The 18,923-nt window shown below is 36.4% G+C and overlaps 1 protein-coding gene across 2 annotated transcripts in view; it reads right to left on the bottom strand.

Annotated features, from left to right (window-relative positions):
* The window catches only part of LOC150081824 (ATP-binding cassette sub-family C member 8-like), a 1,084,700-nt gene that overhangs the window by 796,454 nt on the left and 269,323 nt on the right, over positions 1-18,923 (bottom strand). For both annotated transcript variants that reach the window (XM_090378918.1, XM_090378919.1), the window contains one exon: positions 7,847-7,969. In XM_090378918.1, coding sequence (XP_090235044.1) covers positions 7,847-7,969 — 123 coding nt within the window. The remainder of the gene's footprint in view (positions 1-7,846; positions 7,970-18,923) is intronic.

The following is an 18,923-nucleotide window of genomic DNA, read 5'->3' as shown; positions in this document are numbered from 1 at the left end:
AAAGGAACTGGATGCAAAAAATAATTATGATATCATATACTTGGATTTCAGGAAAGCTTTTGACACTGTTGCGCATGGAAGACTACTGTACAAATTGGAGCAGAATGGTATTAGGGTAAGTTGCTACAATGGATAAAAGGATGGTTAAGTGGGAGAAGACAGAGGGTGGTAATCAATGGGTGCTGCTCTGCGTGGACTAATGTTATTAGTGGAGTCCCACAGGGTTCGGTGTTGGGTCCACTGTTGTTTTGTGTATTTATCAATGATATTGATGAAGGTATATCAGGCTTAATGTCGAAGTTTGCAGATGACACAAAGGTTGGCAGGGTTGTTAATGACAGTAATGGCAGTGTGCTACTGCAACAGGATCTAGATAATTTGGGCAGATGGGCTAAGAAGTGGCAACTGAAGTTCAACCTTGACAAATGCAAAGTACTGCATATGGGTAGAAGTAACCCCAGAGAAACGTACCAACTGTGTGTTACTACACTTAAGGTGGTAGAAAATGAAAAAGACCTGGGAGTAATTGTGCAGTCAGATATGAAGTTTTCTGAGCAGTGTAGACAGGTTGCTAGGGCGGGTCATGGGGTTTTGTCAATGATATATAGGAATTTTGCTAGCAGGGAAAAGGAGGTGATTGTCCCTCTGTATAAGGCAATGGTCAGGCCACGCGTTGAGTACTGCGTACAGGTCTGGAGGCCTCATTTTAGGAAGGATGTAGATTTGCTTGAGCGTGTACAGAGAAGAGCAACACGATTGGTGAGGGGAATGAAGGGATCCTCTTACCAAGAGAGGCTTCAGTTCTGCAAATTGCAGTGGCTGGAGGCTAGGCACCTGCGCGGTGATCTGATTGAGGTCTATAAGGCCTTGAATGGGTTGAGCACGCTGAATTCTGATGGGATCCTTCCACTTGTTCAGATTACCAACCTACGGGGACATAAGTTCAAATTAAGAAAGGACAGATGTAGAATAGATGTGCGGAAATTTGCCTTTAGCCAGCGGGTGGTTAATTGCTGGAACAAACTTCCATCTGTCGTTGTAGAAGTTGATAGGTTAAATAAATTTAAGGAGAACTGGACAGGCATTTGGAGGGAATGGTGTGATTTTTTTTTTTTTGGCTGATGCTGCATAAGCTCCTACACTTGCTTTCTTGCATCATGTGCCACTACTACTACTACTACTACTACTATTACTGCAGTCTTGTCTACGCAATGCTTCTTTAACCATGATTCCATTATTTTCTCCGGAACACAAGTTAAACTAATAGGTCTATAGTTACTTGTGTCACTTTTTGAACCCCCTCTGTGAATTGGAGATACATTTGCACACCTCCAGTCCATGGGGACTTCTCATAATTATGACTAAGGGTTTCTTTACTTCCTTTGCTGCCTCCTTTAATATAACTGGATAGATCCCATCCACCCGAGGTGCCTTTTTTATTTTTAACTTCAACAATTTCTCCTCCACTTTGGTCTCAGTTATTACAAAATCACTTAGCTCCCTGTTAGAGTTTGATAAACTTCTGGCACTCCCCTCATTGAATAACTCCTCATGTGTGAATGTAGATGCAAAGTACTCATTCAGTTTATCAGCTACCTGATCATGATCGTCAACCCATCTGTGTTAAGTGGTCCAATCTAATTCATCCCTTTCCTTCTAGAGTTTACATAAGTAAAGAACTCTTTGCTGTTTTTATTCGCATCCTTTTTCAAGGATTTCTCATAATCTGCCTTTGCCTGCCTAACCTGTTTTGTGACTTGATTACAGACTAGTTTATATCTGCCACAAGCTGCTGTGTCACCCGATACTTTATATGCATCCCATACATTTTTCTTCTCTGCCCCGAGTCTCATTAGTTCATCTGACATCCATTTATGCCTAAATCTTGAACAGTATTTCTTAATTGGAATGAAAAGCCTAGTAGCTTCCATAATTAAGTCCCTGAAGGCTTCCCATTTAGAATTCAACATTGGTAACATCATCAGTTGATCCCACTGTACAGAATTTAAAAACTGTCTGTCTGGAGCGTGGGGTGTTGGGGGTTTCAGGGACGGATGGCAGTCATCCTGAAATAGGTGGGTATATGGGATGCACTGACTCAACAGTGCATCCAGTTGATATAGATGAACAGTGCACTGTTGAGTCAGTTTGGTGTGACATAAGCACTGCGAAAGCAAAAATAAGAGTAGGAGTGTGTTATAGGCCTAATGACTCGAATGAGTACAATGAACAATTGTACAGAGAAATAGAGTGGGCTAGTAAATCGGAATGTCTTATAATGGGGGATTTTAACTTCCCAGATATTGACTAGAACTTGTGGGTTGATAACTCACACACTAGTCAGACTTTTGTGGATTTATTGGATGATTGTTTTCTGCAGCAGCATGTTCGAGAGGCAACCAGAGAAAGTAATACGCTTGATCTGGTTATCAGCAGTGATCATTCGTGTATTAAGAATTTGCAGATAAAGGAACCACTAGGTGGCAATGATCGCAGTGTACTGATGTGGGATTTACTTAAAGATTTAATTACCATCAGGGGTAAAGGAAAGGGTTTTTGTTTCCATAAAGGTGAGTACAGTGGTCTCCGACAGTTTTTAAATTCTGTACAGTGGGATAAACTGACGACGTTACCAACAGTAAATTCTAAGTAGAAAGAATTCAAGGAATTAATCGTGGATGCTACAAAAGTTTCATACCTATTAAGAAATATTGTTCAAGGTTTAGGCCTAAATGGTTATCAAATGAACTAATGAGACTCATAACAGAGAATAAAAATGCACGGGATGCATATAAATTATCAAGCGACTCAAAAGGCTATGGCAAATATAAGCTAATCTGTAATCAGGTCACAAAGGAGGTTAGGCAGGCGAAGGCAGATTACGAGAAATCCTTGGCAAAAGATGCTGAGAAAAACAGCAAGGATTTCTTTACTTATATATAAACTCTAAAAGGAAGGGGATGAATCTGATTGGTCCACTTGACATTGATGATCCTACTCAGATAGCAAACAAACTGAATGAATATTTTGCATCTACATTCACACATGAGGAATTATTAAGGTTTGAAAATGGCAGAAGGTTATCAAATTGTAGCAGGATACTTAATGATTTTGTAATAACTGAAAGCAAAGTGGAGGAGAAATTGTTGAAGTTAAACATAAGAAAAGCACCTGGAGTGGATGGGATCTATCCAGTTATATTAAAGGAGGTGGCAAAGCAACTAAGCAAACCCTTAGCCATAATTATGAGAGCATCCTTGGATTCAGGGGAGGTCCCCACGGACTGGAGATGTGCAAATGTATCTCCAATTCACAAAGGGGGATCAAAGGGTGACATGAGAAAATATAGACCAGTTAGTTTAACTTCTGTTCTGGGTAAAATAATGGAGTCACTGGTTAAAGATGCATTGTAGGATTATCTAGACAAGACTGCAGCAATAATTCAGACACAGCATGGGTTTGTTAGTGGAAAGTCTTGTCTGACAAATTTGATAGGATATTATGATGTGGTTACAAAGGAACTGGATGCAAAAAATAATTTTGATATCATATATTTGTATTTCAGGAAAGCTTTTGCCACTGTTGCATATGGAAGACAATTGTACAAATTGGAGCAGAATGGTATTAAGGGTAAGTTGCTACAATGGATAAAAAGATGGTTGGGTGGGAGAAGACAGAGGGTGGTAATCAATGGGTGCTGCTCTTCGTGGACTAATGTTATTAGTGGAGTCCCACAGGGTTCGGTGTTAGGGTCCACTGTTGTTTTGTATATTTATCAATGATATTGATGAAGCTATATCAGGCTTAATGTCGAAGTTTGCAGATGATACAAAAGTTGGCAGGGTTGTTACACCTGGTGTTGCATCATTACAACACCAGGGTTGGCACCCTGGTGTTGCAATGATGGCAAGGCAGTTGCGAAGTATAACTCCACAATATGAGAGATGCCTGATGATGTGTAGTAACTGAAGTCTTCTCCTATGGTGAAGAGTTACTTATTCGAGGTAGTGCCTCGAATAAGTAACTTTGGCAACTTTAATATTATGGGAACTCCTTGTGAAGGTATTCACAATATGAGATATACATAATGATGCCAATCTTATAACTATTTAGTAGTTAGCTGCAAGCAGATCTTATGCATTTGCACTAACTTGTAAGCATGTTAACTCACTACGCAACTTGAAATGCAACGCAATTCAAAATGCAATGTAATTCAAATTACATTGCATTTTGAATTACAATGCTTCCCGTTTAGTATTTGCTGCTGGAAATATCATCAATTAGACTAGTGATTGGAATTTGAGAGCTGTCTGAGATAACTCAAGTCATCTTTACAAAAACAAAATTCCTTCTCTTTTCTCTTGATAGTTGTTACAGTAAATCCCAATATAATACCCTAAAATGCAATGTAATTCAAATTACCATCAGGCATCTCTCATATTGTGGAGTTATACTTCACAACACCAGGATGCCTGCCCACCCACTGAAGAGGAACCAATCAGCTCCAAAATGGTGCCATCTGGGTGGTGGTGGTACCCGCTGAGAATAAATAACAAGAGTCTTCTCCTGTGGTAAAGAGTTACTTATTTGAGGTAGTGAAATATCATGGCAACTCGTTGTGAAGGTATTCCCAATATAAGATATACATAATGATACCAATCTTATAACTATTTAGTTGTTAGCTGCAAGCAGATCTGATGCATTTGCACTAACTTCTAAGCATGATATGATGTAGGTATTTCAAATATTAAATTTCAGTTTGTTGATGATACAAAGATGCATAATGGAAAAATGACAGTAATCTGCATGTGCAACTTCAAGATCTAGAGAAACTAAGTGGATGAGTTGAAAAGTGGCAAGTGACATTTGACATTAACAAATTACAAAGTAGTGTGTTTGGGTAGCAACAGTATGCTACTCAAATAGCATACCATTTTGGTAGAATCATAATCAATGTAGTTCATAAGGAAAAAGACCTATGTGTAAAACCTTCTGAGCAGTGTAAACAAGCTGCAAGAAAAGCTTCGCTCATAAAATTCTGTCAATGATATACAGGAACATTTCAGGTAAGGAAAAGAGGTGTCTTTTTCTATAAGGCAATGTCAGGATATATCTGCAATATGCATACAGGTTTGGAAATCTCATTTTAGGAAGGACATAATTCTGCTAGAAAGAGTACAGGGTCGGACAACACAGTTAACTGGAGGTTTTTTGATTTTCATTTTGGTTTAAAAACAACTAGGGTTATAATGCATCACGACAAATTTAAATTTCAAAATTACTGGGTTAACTGGAAGCACAAATGGATATTCCTACTAAGAAAGATTGAAGTTCTGCAACTGTAAAATCTGGAAACAGTTACTAAACTGACCTATTTGAAGTTTATAAGCATTTAAAAGGGTGATGTAAACTAAATTCTGATGAAAATTTACTCTCTCTCAGGTGAAAGAGGAAAAAATTTACATTTAACAAAGGATGGCTGAAGAATAGATGTAGTCTGAATAAATTTTAACAAATTATTAACAGAAATGGGAAAAATTAAGTGGGTGTGTTTTTTTTTTTTTTTTTTTTTTTGGATGGTACTGTACAAGGTTTGCTTCCTTGCATTATGTTCCGAATATCAGTACTAAAAGAAGAACAAACTAATTTTAGCAGCATATTAAAATCAGTTTGTTCTTTATTCTTCAATTCTTTACCTAATGTTATTGAAAAGTTAAAACCCATGATAAAATTCAGCTTAAAACTGAATGAACCATAAAGGCCTTTTTTTTTTTTTTTTTTTTTCAGAACTCCAGAGTAAATATATCTTCTTGACATCGAACAGACAGAAAATATAGCAGAAAAATTTTAAAATAGTAAAGCAAAGTCTGTCCATATAGAAACATAACAGGAAAAGAAGGGGAAATGCCAAAAACCAGAGAAATGGCATGTTTCTTTGGATTTTAGTTTTTCCAGAAAAAAAAAAAAATTGAAGTGAAGTGAATGGAAGGAAATTTTTCAGAAGTGAAAACTCCAGAATGCCAGTAAGATACTATGTCACTCCTTGAATGGAAAAAGTTGTCACAAACTGAAAAAAATTTAGAGAATAAACTGAATAAAATGAAGGTCACCTAATTAAGAATAAATGAAAGTACGTAAACAGGAACAGAAGAGGAATTTGGCTGCTGATACCTCATCCTCTCAAGGAGAAGCCACAAGACACTCCAGCCAGTGAAGGATGAATGAAGTGCCTTGACAACCTCCAATCCAGAATGGTCTGAGCTGAGCAGTCACAGTTGACATTATACAACTAATAAGGAAAGTCCTGACTAGAAAAGTGCTTCAAGCAATGAAAAATGAAATAAAAAAACACACAATCAGAATATAAATATTAAAAGACAACTCTAGTAAGAATAAAATATTTGCCATTTCAACTTAAAGATTATCTCATAATTACAAAGCAGGATTCTATTAAAAATTAAATTAATTTGGAGAAAAACCAAAGGATATAAAATTTTTAAGATGTTAAAAAATGGGGATATAAAGTGGCAAAGTAACTTAAATATGGAGACATATAGTCTCACCAGCATTCCATACTTTTCACTTCTGAAAAATTTTCTTCCATTAATTTCTGGAAATTCAAAAATCCCATTTCACTGGTTTTTGGTGTTTTCCTTCTTTTCCTGTTATTCTTCTTTTTCTAATATGTGTTGGGACTATTTCACTATTTTAAAATTTTTCCATTTTTCTGCTCAGTGTCAACAATAATATTTATCATATCTTATAACTAAATCTTATATCATAACTTATATTATATCTTTTGTCTGCAATATTGATTACTTAAAACATTTTCAACATTTTTTATTAGTTTTCAAAATAAATTATACTGGCATGACTGTATATCCATTTTCACCAATGGCAATTTGCATTAAAGTATTTTTGTCCTTTGTTATTAAAGAGAATCCCTCCTTGTTGAGAAGGAGGGATTCTCCTTAATAACAAAGGAGAATTATTATTAAGGAGAATGTTATTATGTTATGTTATTAAGGAGAATCCCCCCTTACATTGAGAAGCTTTAATGGTAAAGTGCTGATAAGAGTAACTTATCAAACTTAAACATGAATGATTAATTACATCAAAAGTAATTCAGCAAAAATAGTTATTCTGAAATTATGCAGTGTGAAACAATTCTGGCCCATTCACAGATACATTGGCCGTACTGAAGTGCTAAAATCAAGAAATGAAAGTTGCCAATGTTTGACAACATTGGCAACATTGGAAACAGAAAATACCAAATTTTCAGACAAATTCAAAGACATATTTTGGAGTGTGAAGTGTGAAGCCAACTTGAATGACAAGTTTTAGATGACTGAGTTTTGTTTTTAATCACTAAAAATATAAATGAAAAAGTGTTTAAAGCACTGCTATTAAAAAATATTAATGATTTTGACTCTTTCGTATATAATTATGCCCACATCAATTGACAGTTATAACTTATAACTTCTGATAAGACTTTCTATCTTCAAGATTTTTTATTCAGCTTTTACATAATATGCGCAAAACACTTATGAATGGACAAACAGCAATTTAAAAAGTACCAATATTATTATACTGAAAGAGTAATAATCTTCAGAAGTATTTTCATATGGTTTTTACAGTTTATAATATACTCAGTAGGTATACTGATTAATCTTGACTAACTGTTATAAGCATATCAATTGTTATAAGCATAAATTTATATGAAAGACAAAATACTATAATTAAAAAAATAATAATAATAAAATCTAAAATTGAATGCATACATCATGAAGGAACATACAAAGTAAATTGTCAACAATGGCTAATTTCACTTAATAAGAAAGCATACCAACACACTTCCACTTTCTGGCTGAAACTCTACGACTGCTGAAGGAGAGTCATGCTCTCTCCAGGGAATATCTTCATCCACTTCAGAATGACTAAGAAATTTCATCAAACGCTGGGAACTCACCTAAGAATACCAAAATAAAGGTAATTATAAAAATGTTACAGGCATTACATATATCACTGGATCACATCCAAATAATGGAATAATATACTAGCATGCATTTTTAGTTATATGCTAATATGCCCAAAAGTAGTCATCGTTCCACAAACATTACATACTGTAAGAGAAGGCTGATTTGCATCATATCAGGACATGTTAATATAAATCTTTTGAGTCTGACTGGTTGACAGCAGTACCATAAAAGTCAAAAAGGGTTGAATCCTAAACTATTAGTATTGACAAACAATGAATGGATTAAAGCTTATCAAGAATTGACCAAAAAACTAAAATAAAAATACATAAATATAAAAAAATAAAAACAACACTGTCAGATTTCAATCATAACCCACATAATAACTTGTTCAATCTTCTTTATATTTATTCAAACTGTCTAATTTCATTACACCAAGTTGAAATTCATTTCAACAATCAATTACTCTCTGGTTGAAAGAACAAATTTCTACACATGAAACCTACAACTATCTTTTTCCAATTTAAATTTGTGTGTATGTGTGTTATCAGAGGAAGAAAACTTTATTCCCATAATCTCATTTACATAAAGGATTTTTCTTTTGTAAATATTAATGCAAAGTAACTGTTGAGTTCATCAGCAAAATCAGCTGGAGTATCTAATACTATCCCACATCCATTACATAAGTGTCCAATCTGTTGTTTTTTTTTTTTTTTTTTTTTTATTATTATCATTACTTATTTATTGTACTAGGCAGTCCCAGGAAGCTTTCCTGGCATCCCTGCCTGTCCGATCTGGTTTTTCATTCTCTTTGGATTTATATATGTGAAGAATTCCTTATCCCCACTCTTTTCCAGCGATTTCTCATAATCTGCCTTTGTCAGCCTAACCTTTTCTGTGGCACTATTTCAGATTAATTTGTAGATGTTATAGGCTTCAGTACTTTTTATTGTTCTATAACTTTTCCATGCTGTCCTTTTCTGCTCAAGTAATCTGAGGCATTCAAAGAATTAATCTTCGAAGCTACTGGGCTTTTCATACCAACTAAGAAATAGTTCAGGCCTAAATAGATGTCAGATGAATTAATGAGGCTCAAAGCAGAGAAGAAAAATGCATGGGATGCATATAACTTATTAGGCAACACAGAAGCCTACAAAAGGTATAAGCTAGTCTCTAATCAAGTCACAAAGGAGGTTAGGCAGGCAAAGGCAGATTACGAGAAATCTTTGGCAAAGGATGTAAAGAAAAATAGCAAAGATCATCGATAGTCATACCATAGATGGTTCGACTAGTGATGATCCTGCTCAAGTAGCTCATAAACTGAATGAGTATTTTGCATCTACATTCATATATCAGGAGTTATTCAAGGAGGGGAATGCCAGAAGTTTATCAAACTCTAACAGGAAGATAAGTGATTTTTTAATAACTGAAAGCAAAGCGGAGGAGAAATTGTTGAAGTTAAACTTAAAAAAGGCAACTGAGGCAGATGGAATCTATCCAGTTATATTGAAGGAGGCAGCGAGGGAAGTTAGCAAACCCTTAGCTATAATTATGAGAGCATCGTCAGATTCAGGGGAGGTCTCCATGGACGGGACATGTGCAAATATATCCCCAATTTACAAAGGGTAACACAAATAATTATAGACCTGTTAGTTTAACTTCTGTTCTGGAGGAGTCACTGGTTAAAGAGGTGATACAGATTCACCAAGACAAGACTGCAATGATAATTCAGACACAGCATGGGTTTATTAAGGGAAAGACTTGTCTGACCAATCTGATTGGATACTATGATGTGGTCACAAAAGAACTGGATGCAAAATATAATTTTGATATCATACTTGGATTTCAGGAAACCTTTTGACTCTGTTGCATGTGGAAAACTGCTGTACAAATTGGAGCAGTATGGCATTAAGGGCAAATTGCTGCAATGGATAAAGGGATGGTTAGTGGGAGACAGCAGAGAGTGGTAATAAATGGACACTGCTCTACGTGGACTAATGTTATTAGTCGAGTCCCCCAGAGTTCAGTGCTGGGCCCATTGTTGTTTTGTGTATTTATCAATGATAACGATGAAGGTATATCAAGGCTTAATGTCCAAGTTTGCAGATGATACAAAGGTTGGCAGCACTGTTAATGACATTAAAGACAGTATGCTACTGCAACAGGATCTAGAAAAGTTAGGTAGATGGGCTGAGAAGGAGCAACTTGTTTATTCTTATAAACAAAGTTTTATGAACACATAACAATAAACTTTATTCTTCCCATATTAATTTTCTTTTCTTCACAAAGTTTAACATCCTTTATTTTGCTACTTTGTTTGTTCTTTACGTCTTTTTCTGTGCTAGACTCTTTATCAAGAATTTAATTAAATAACAACCCACACTTATTTCTGTTTGCTACTAGAATTTACCGACTCCTTCAATTTTCAATGAAAGTGATGCAGGAATGTTCAGAAAATATCTCCCTTTGTTATAATCATCTTATTGGTTTAGTCTAATAATTTCCTATGTTCTGAAATGCATGTTTGACTTTGGTTAACAACCTTCTTTTACTGCTTCTCAATTTATACAACTACTTCACAAAGAGCCATTTCCGTACTATCTGGAGGCAGCAGGAACTAGATATGGGAAAGGGGACTCCTTTGGTAAACAGAATCACCATTTGCAGTCATTGTATGTTTTGAGACTTAAATGGCACTGCTCAATGGGTTAACTTAAAAATGGATGCAGAAAGTTTGTTTGTTTGTTATTTGGTTTTTAGGAGCATTAGCAACTAAGGCCATATTGCTCAGGGGATATGTGGTGGTCATTCCCTGACCTTTCCGCATCCTCCGTATTTGGTGGTCATGGGCTCGAACCCCAGTCTAATCAAGAAGCACGTGCTATTGCACTGCTGCTCCTGCCCACCTGGCTATGGAAGCGCCGGATGCAGAAAGGGGAAGAAAACAAACAAAGAAAAATTATATATATAAAAAGTATCATCAAAAAATCTTAGAACACAGAGCTGTGCTTATGTTCAAATAAAACTAGCATTACAAATTCAGTCAAATTCTAAAAACTGTAACTGAATGATCCCTGCAAACTTTCTAGTGCTATTAAAATAGCATTCTGTGTTAGGGATATGTTAAAGGGTATATATATACACCATTTCAATAGTCATAATTCACTCTATCCCAAGTTCATAATTCACTCTATTCACTCTATCCTATTAACCCAGAAGAGGAGGATATTGAAGAATACTGGACGATGTCAGCTTCCTCCTTGCCAATTAATTCCTCATTATGTCAATCTCCTGATCATTTTGAAGGGAACTTTGCCTTCATGTATGTATTTTGCTGTTAGTATATACAGGCTTACGTAATACTCGACTTACGGAAATTCAACTTTACGGACGTTTTTGCCAGCTGGTGCAAACTTTGTGCAAACCAGCTGGTATTTATGAATGATATTGATGATGGTATATCAAGTTTAATGTCCAAGTTTGCAGATGATACAAAGGTTGGCAGGGTTGTTAAGGACACTACTGACGCTATGCTGCTTCTGCAACAGGATCTAGAAAGGTTGAACAGATGGGCTGAGAGGTGGCAAATGAAGTTTAACATTGACAAATGTAAAGTACTACATATGGGAAACAGTAACCCCAGAGCAGCGTATCAACTCTGCGGTACTACACTGAGAGTGGTGGAGAATGAATAGGACCTGGGGGTAATTGTGCAGGCAGATATGAAGTTCTCTGAGCAGTGCAGATGAGCTGCAAGAGTAGCTCGTGGTGTCTTGTCAATGATATACAGGAATTTTTCTGGCAGGGATAAGGAGGTGATTATTCCCTTGTATAAGGCAATGGTTAGGCCACATCTTGAGTACTGTATACAGGTCTGGAAGCCTCATTTCAAGAAGGATGTAGAGCTGCTGGAACGGGTACAGAGAAGGGCAACAAGATTAGTGAATGGAACAAAGGGTTGCTCTTACGAAGAAAGGCTTAAGTTTTGCAAATTACAGAGTCTGGAGACTAGGCACCGGCGAGATGATCTAATAGAGGTGTATAAGGCTTTGAATGGTTTGAGCATGCTCAATGCCAATGGGATTCTTCCTCTTGCTCAGAATAATCACCTCAGAGGGCATAAATTCAAATTGAGGAAGGACGGATGTCGGATAGATGTGCGGAAATTTGCCTTTGGCCAGCGGGTGGTTGGTTGGTGGAACCGACTTCCATCATTTGTTGTTGAAGTTGATAGCCTAAACAAATTTAAGGCTCAACTGGACAGGTATTTCGAACGAACGGAGGGGTGAAATGGGAATGGTGTGTTTTTTTTTTTTTTTTTGGCTGATGCTGAATAAGCTTGCTTTCTTGCATCATATGCCTCTACTAATGCTAATGCTAAACTTAAAATAATTGTGGAAACGTATTTTGCATCCCGTAGAAATAAATGGAGGTATCATGAAAATTTCGTAATATGAACCCAATAACACATTGTTGTTGTTGTTTTTTTTTTTTTGAAATTTGTTCTTCAAGACCTTGGAAGTTAAAATTTTGCTTTTTTAACTAAGCTATTTATCTCTCTAAAAGGTCATTTATATAATGGAAATTACACTACACTTTCATTCCGTTATAATAATCAATTTGGAACACCTTTAATATTTTTTCTAAAACACATTTCTTGAGGTAACTACCATAAAACAATAAAAACAATTTGCACTTTCCAGTTTATTGGGCTTTTCTGTTAGCGCAATCTATTATAAACAGGTAGTAAACTCGATCTTATTGCATTTGCGATAATACCGATAGCTGGAATTGTGTGGGTTTTTACGTCATGGTATTATGGTGAAATCAGTTCCCCTTCATTGAAACCTTCAATCGTATATAAAAGACATATAAATTTTCAGAATCTTCTCTTCATTCCTATTTACTTATTACAATGGTGAAAGGGAAAGGGACTAACAGAGTGTGCAAGTGCTGGCAGAGCTAGGAAATGAAACATTATTGATGTAGAAATGAAGATGATTAATTAAGAATTTCGAAGCAGGACAAAGTTTGTCATCTATTACATGGAATTAGGACTTGCTGTTTCAACAGTGAATACTGTTTAAGGAACATATAAAAGAACATGTTAAAAGATCAACGCATTTAAGATCTACAGTGATCACAAAACAGCATTCAGGTGCTATATCGAAGATGGAAAAACTATTAATAATATGTATGGAAAATCAGATTCGGAAGCAAGTGCCCCGAGTCCAATGGGCATTCAAGCAAAAGCAAGAAGTATTTATGAAGACACTTAGGATAAGATATAGTGAAATTCATGGCTGAGCAAAATCTGAGCAAACATTGACATCAGAAGTTTTGAAACAATAATCCGACCAAGGAAAAGAAATCTCGCAGGTCATCCCATTTCGCATGATTTGGAAGTGTTTCGGAGGTTTAGATCTTTTCGCAGATAAGCTTACTCTATTAGTTTGACAATTCATGGTGTATTCAACAGTAAGAAAAAGTGGGTGGGACATACTGTATGAAGTAATGAAATTTTTGGATATGGTGTACATGTGGTAAGAATATACCCAGATATTCTATATAAAAAATTTACACTTGAATCAATTCATATTTTAAGATCAAGAAAACAAAAAGTTTTCAAAAAAGGAAATGTATAGCACAGTCACAATAGATAACAAAACATTACATAGATTTGATATTTAAATTTTCTGTTACAACAGAATCAAAATTTATTAAACATAGGTATGTATCTATCTCTCTACTTTCAGAGAGATAGATACATACCTATATTTACTTCAGCATGTGCACTCCTACGTATCACACTTTAACTTTGCACATCAACAATTAAACTAAATGTTACAGTTTTTAGGACTCAGCTTATATGGATTCTCAAATTGATGGGTGGTCCAATTAAAATAGTTTCTGCAGAGCAAATAAAATTTCATTTTAACGAACGGATTTCGAGAGAGGCTGGGTACAAATTATTTGCACCTCTGGCCTTTAGGTAACAGAGTTGCTGCTGTAGAAAGCATGAATTAAGAGCAATAAGGATTGTTTGTTTGTTTATGGACTTAACAGTGTAAGGGAAGCAAGGCCATAATGCACCTAACTATGGGGATGTTAAATACACGGTTTATGTATATAAATGTTGAAGTTCACACTGCATTGTACAGTTGTATCTGTTTAAGGAATGAAAATATTTTGGCCACGTGTGGGGTATATGCCAGGTCAGCAATACTGAAAGAAGAGTTCGTCCTGAAAAAAAGAGGTAAACATAGCTTGTCGGTCACTATTGTATCTGGGACAATCAAGGAATATATGTTGAACAGTGAGCTGAGTGTTGCAATTTATGCACAGTACCTGCAAGAAGATAAAGATGTGTATGGCCTATTCATAGTAGGGCTAATACGACTTCTTCAGGCCTGTTTTCACATATACTAGATTTCCAAGGTTAGAGATGTTTCTTTATACAGAGTAATTTGTTCCCAACATGACTCTGCCAGATGTGTTGCCATTTTTCAAGACATCGCTTCTTTATAATTGACTTGTAGTCTGTGATGGGTATACTAAACGGTTCATCTATAGCAGCGGTTCCCAACCTTTTTTGACTCACGAACCCCTTTCAACATAATATTTTTATCGCAAACCCCCTTTCAACATAATATTTTTATCGCAAACCCCTTTTCAACATAATATTTTTAATGTGAACCACTAAGCCCATATTCTCTGAAATCGTATAATATTTCTGAATTTTTATTATAAAATATTTCCAGTACTACGTTTTTATAAGTGACTGATGGTAGATGGCTCTCTGCCTTCTAACTTCTCCACTAATGCTGGTGTTCCCTAAGGTTCAGTTCTTTCTCCCACTCTTTTCCTCTTGTATATTAATGACCTTCTTCCATTAACCAGAAATCCTATCCATAGTTTTGCTGATGAAAGCACATTGCATTCCACCTTCCAGATTGAGAAACACTGCCTACTCAAACAGCTTCAACTTCAAGTATCCACTGCCAAATCCTCAAATGCTGATCACCAGGTAATTCTCCAGTGGGGCAAAGAAAACTTAATTTCAATCCTTCTAAAACTCAGTCCTGCCTTATACTCGCAAAAAGGATTCTTCTGCTCCTATGCTTATCTTTGATGGCACTCCGATTTCTAGGCAAGATCTTGGGATAACCCTGACTTCTAATTTCTCTTGGCATAAGCACATTACAAATATTGCTTCCTCTGCATCTAAAAAAACTTGGCTTTCTCTTTCACTCTCAGCATTACTTCCAAACAGTTGTTGACTCTGTAGAAATTGCAAATCCGGCCTACCATGGAATATTTTTCCCACATCTGGGACGGTGCCCCCAAAACCTCTCTCAGGGTGCTAGATTCCATTCAAAACAGGGCAGTTAGGTTAATTAATGACTCCTCTCTAACAGAGTCTCTCCACTCACAGTCTCATAGATGTACTGTTTCTGCTGCATGCCTTTTCTACAGATACTTCCATGGGCACTGTTCTTCTGAATTGGCTTCTATAATTTTTGCTCTCTCTTTCAAATCAGTCCAAACACGTGCCGCAACAAGACAACATCCTTCTACTGTCCAATTTGAAACTCAACAGAATCAACTTTTCTTCTTCCTCATTTATTCATTCAACTTCTGTTTTATGAACAACCTTCTTTCATACGTATTTGCTGAAAATTACTGTTTACAGAAGTTAAAGTCTGATTAATGTCAACAAGTATCTTCTTTCAGCTTTTCAACTTTGAACCCATGCACAGTACTAAGTACTATAGGTTCTAAAAAAAAAAAAAAAAAAGTACTCTACATAATGATCCTTAAGATTGAAAAAATAATTTAGTACGGAAAACATATTTATTTAACATGATGTACTGTAATAAGTAAACTAATTATAAGGAACTGTGGGAGATATGGTTTCTTTCTCTGGCAGTTGTTTACTTTGTATTTAATTTTATTTTACTTTATTGTTTATAATAATAAATATAATAATTAGTTATATTTTGTAGTTTACAATAATATAAAATGTCAATAATATAAACTGTAAATCTAATCAAAAAATAAAAAATAAAATAAATAATTAAATAAACTATTATTTTTTGGTCACCCGAATAATTAAATTCATCTACCATGCTGTGTGGTATAGAAGGATAATATCTTTCCAGACCTGTAAAATGCAGCCTAACCATCCTTATATATATCAAGATAATTACTTCCTTGTATATGCTGGCATAAATATATCACCGAGCTGTCCTGGCAGCCTGAGAACTTCATGACAGGCTATACAATTAATCCCAGGTATTTTCACTCTCCACCAACTTGAGTGTGGTACCAGTTGGTTTATTTTATTCTAGGAATACTGCTATCCACATGGCATACCAATGTTAAATTTCAATTGAGACTTCTCAGCACATCTACATAATTTCTCAAGGTTGTGTTGCGATAGCATACCCTGATTTGTGCATTAACCATTCTACCAACCTTTGAACCATAAGCAAACTTTGACATGAAGCTTGATATACTTCCATCAATACTGTATATATGATGTGTTTTATGGTAGATTTGTCTGTTTTGTTTGACAATAAAACCCCAGTTTCTGGAGGTAAAACCTTGCTATCTACACCTGAGACCTGTAAATCTAAGCAGATACTCCCTGAAACGCTTTCGTGAACCCTCAGGAATTCGCAAACCACCGGTTGGGAACCACTGATCTATAGGATCTGTATCAGTTTTTACAGCTAGATCAGCACATTCATTTCCAGAAATTCCCACATGACCAGGGATCCAACAAAAGATGACTTCTTGTTTCTTCCTATTTAGCTTAATCATGGTATTCCAAATCTGTATGAGTAAGGGGTTATCGTGATTTTTATTCTGCTGTATAGCTTGAATAGTGCTAATGGAGTCTGTATAGATCATACTGTTCAATATATTTGTTGATAAGGTGAAATTTAACGCCATGAAGATAGCATAGAGTTCTGCAGTGAAGCTTCTGCATTCGATGGGGAGTTTCTTGGCTATGGTAAGGTTGGGAAAAACTGCTGCCTGCACCAACATGGGCGTCAGATTTAGATCCGTCGGTGTAGACTTGTGTGTACTCTACGTGCTGGGTTCTCAATGCGGCATGAATTTACAGTAAGTTTTGTCAGGGTAAGGTGTGTTTCCCCCAACGATGAGAGTGAAAGGCTGCACAACAGTATGTGATATATCCAAGGTGGAACTGTACAAGAAGTAGTAAGCTGTATCATGCTAAGATCAATTTGCCAGTCACTGAGCAGGGAATGCGGGTGTATTCCTGTTGATGGGTTTTTAGATGGATAGGTTCTGTAAAGGTTCTCCCACTTGAGCGAGAAAAGTCCATTCTGAGTAGGGTTGTCTATTTGCCCTTTGACTTTTGCTGCATAGTTTAACAGAAAAATTTTTCTGCGTAGATGTAAAGAGCTTTCAGTTGCTTCAAGTTCTGAACTGGTGATGCAGAATGACCCTAGTACAAGCGGAAGAGAACTGTGGTGTACAGGGTCAAGCTAATGTAAGGCACTTGGTTTAGCAGAACTGTAGGCCACAGAGCCGTAGTCTAGATGTTGTTATTTTAGTTTTCAGGAGCATTAGCAACTAAGACCATATTGCTCCGGGGATATGCGGTGGTCACTGGCTGACCTTTCTGCATCCTCCGTATTTGGTGGTAATGGGCTCAAACCTCGGTCTAATTAAGAAGCGTGTACTACGCACTGCCGCTCCTGCCTACCTGGCTACAGAGGCGCCACCCGTAGTCTAGACGTGACCGTATTAATGCATGATACAAAGGCAGTAGCATGTAATGGTCAGCTCCCAAGGTTGTACCAGATAGTACTCTTAAGATGTTTAGCTTCTTAAGGCAAGTAATCTGGAGTTCTTTTATATGTTCGAGGAAGGTAAGTTTTTGGTCTAGAACCAAACCAAGAAAGTGGACACTATGAACCACTGGGATCATTTTATTTTCTAGGTGAAGTTCTGGGTATGAATGTAGGTTATGCTTCCTAGAGAAGGGTATCCCAACAGTCTTTTGTGGTGAGAGGTGAAAACCATTGTTTTGGGACCATTTTACAACTTTGTTGATAGCACCTTGCAACTGTCTTTCTACCATTTGCATATTAGGCAGATGGCAGGAGATACTGGTCATCGGCATACAGAGTAGTGGACACTGTCTGTGGTAGATCCTGTGATATGGAGTTCATTGTTATGTTAAATAGGTGGCACTTAGTACTGAACCTTGCGGGACCCCTTCTTCCTGGATAAAACTTGGAAGATAACTGGTTGTTGACTAACTTGAAATGAGCAATTATGGAGGAAGTTTTTGATAAATTTTGGCAGGTGTCCGCATAGTCCTAGATCGTATAGGTTTCGCGTTATATCATACGGGCTCATTTAATCCCAGGGGTTCACATATGGGCTTGGCACACCCAGAGTCCTAAGCTGGATGTCATCATTCTTCTCTTTTTTTTGGTGATTCCTTGCTACTTCTGATTTTATTTCTCTCTCTCTCTCTCTCTCAGGATAACTTGGGAAATTTTTTTTTTGGCTGGTGCAGCATAAGCCTCAGGCTTCCTTGCACCATATGGCGAATAATAATAATAATATATTATTACAAACTATACAACTATACCTCCAAGCTGTGTCAAACGCTTTTTCTATGTCAAAGAAAACTATGACATTGTGTTCTTTTCGTACAAAAGCATCACGGATGTTTATTTCTGCCCTGATGAGTAAGTCAAGAGTGGATCTGCCTTCACGGCAACCGCATTGTATTGGGTTAAGAAAGTTGTTTTGGAATAGAAACCAGGCAGGCACTGATAATTTTTTCTAGGACCTCGCTAATACAGCTGGTGAGTGCAATGGGTCGGTAATGTTGTGGATTTGTAGGGTCTTTTTTCCTGGTTTCGGAAAAGCCAAAACATAAGCATTATGACTTTT

Source organism: Mastigoproctus giganteus, chromosome 8 (genome assembly GCF_048544385.1).
Source record: "Mastigoproctus giganteus isolate SK-2022 chromosome 8, ASM4854438v1, whole genome shotgun sequence".
Taxonomy (NCBI): Eukaryota; Metazoa; Arthropoda; class Arachnida; order Uropygi; family Thelyphonidae; genus Mastigoproctus; species Mastigoproctus giganteus.
This window is presented reverse-complemented; position numbering and strand designations above follow the sequence as displayed.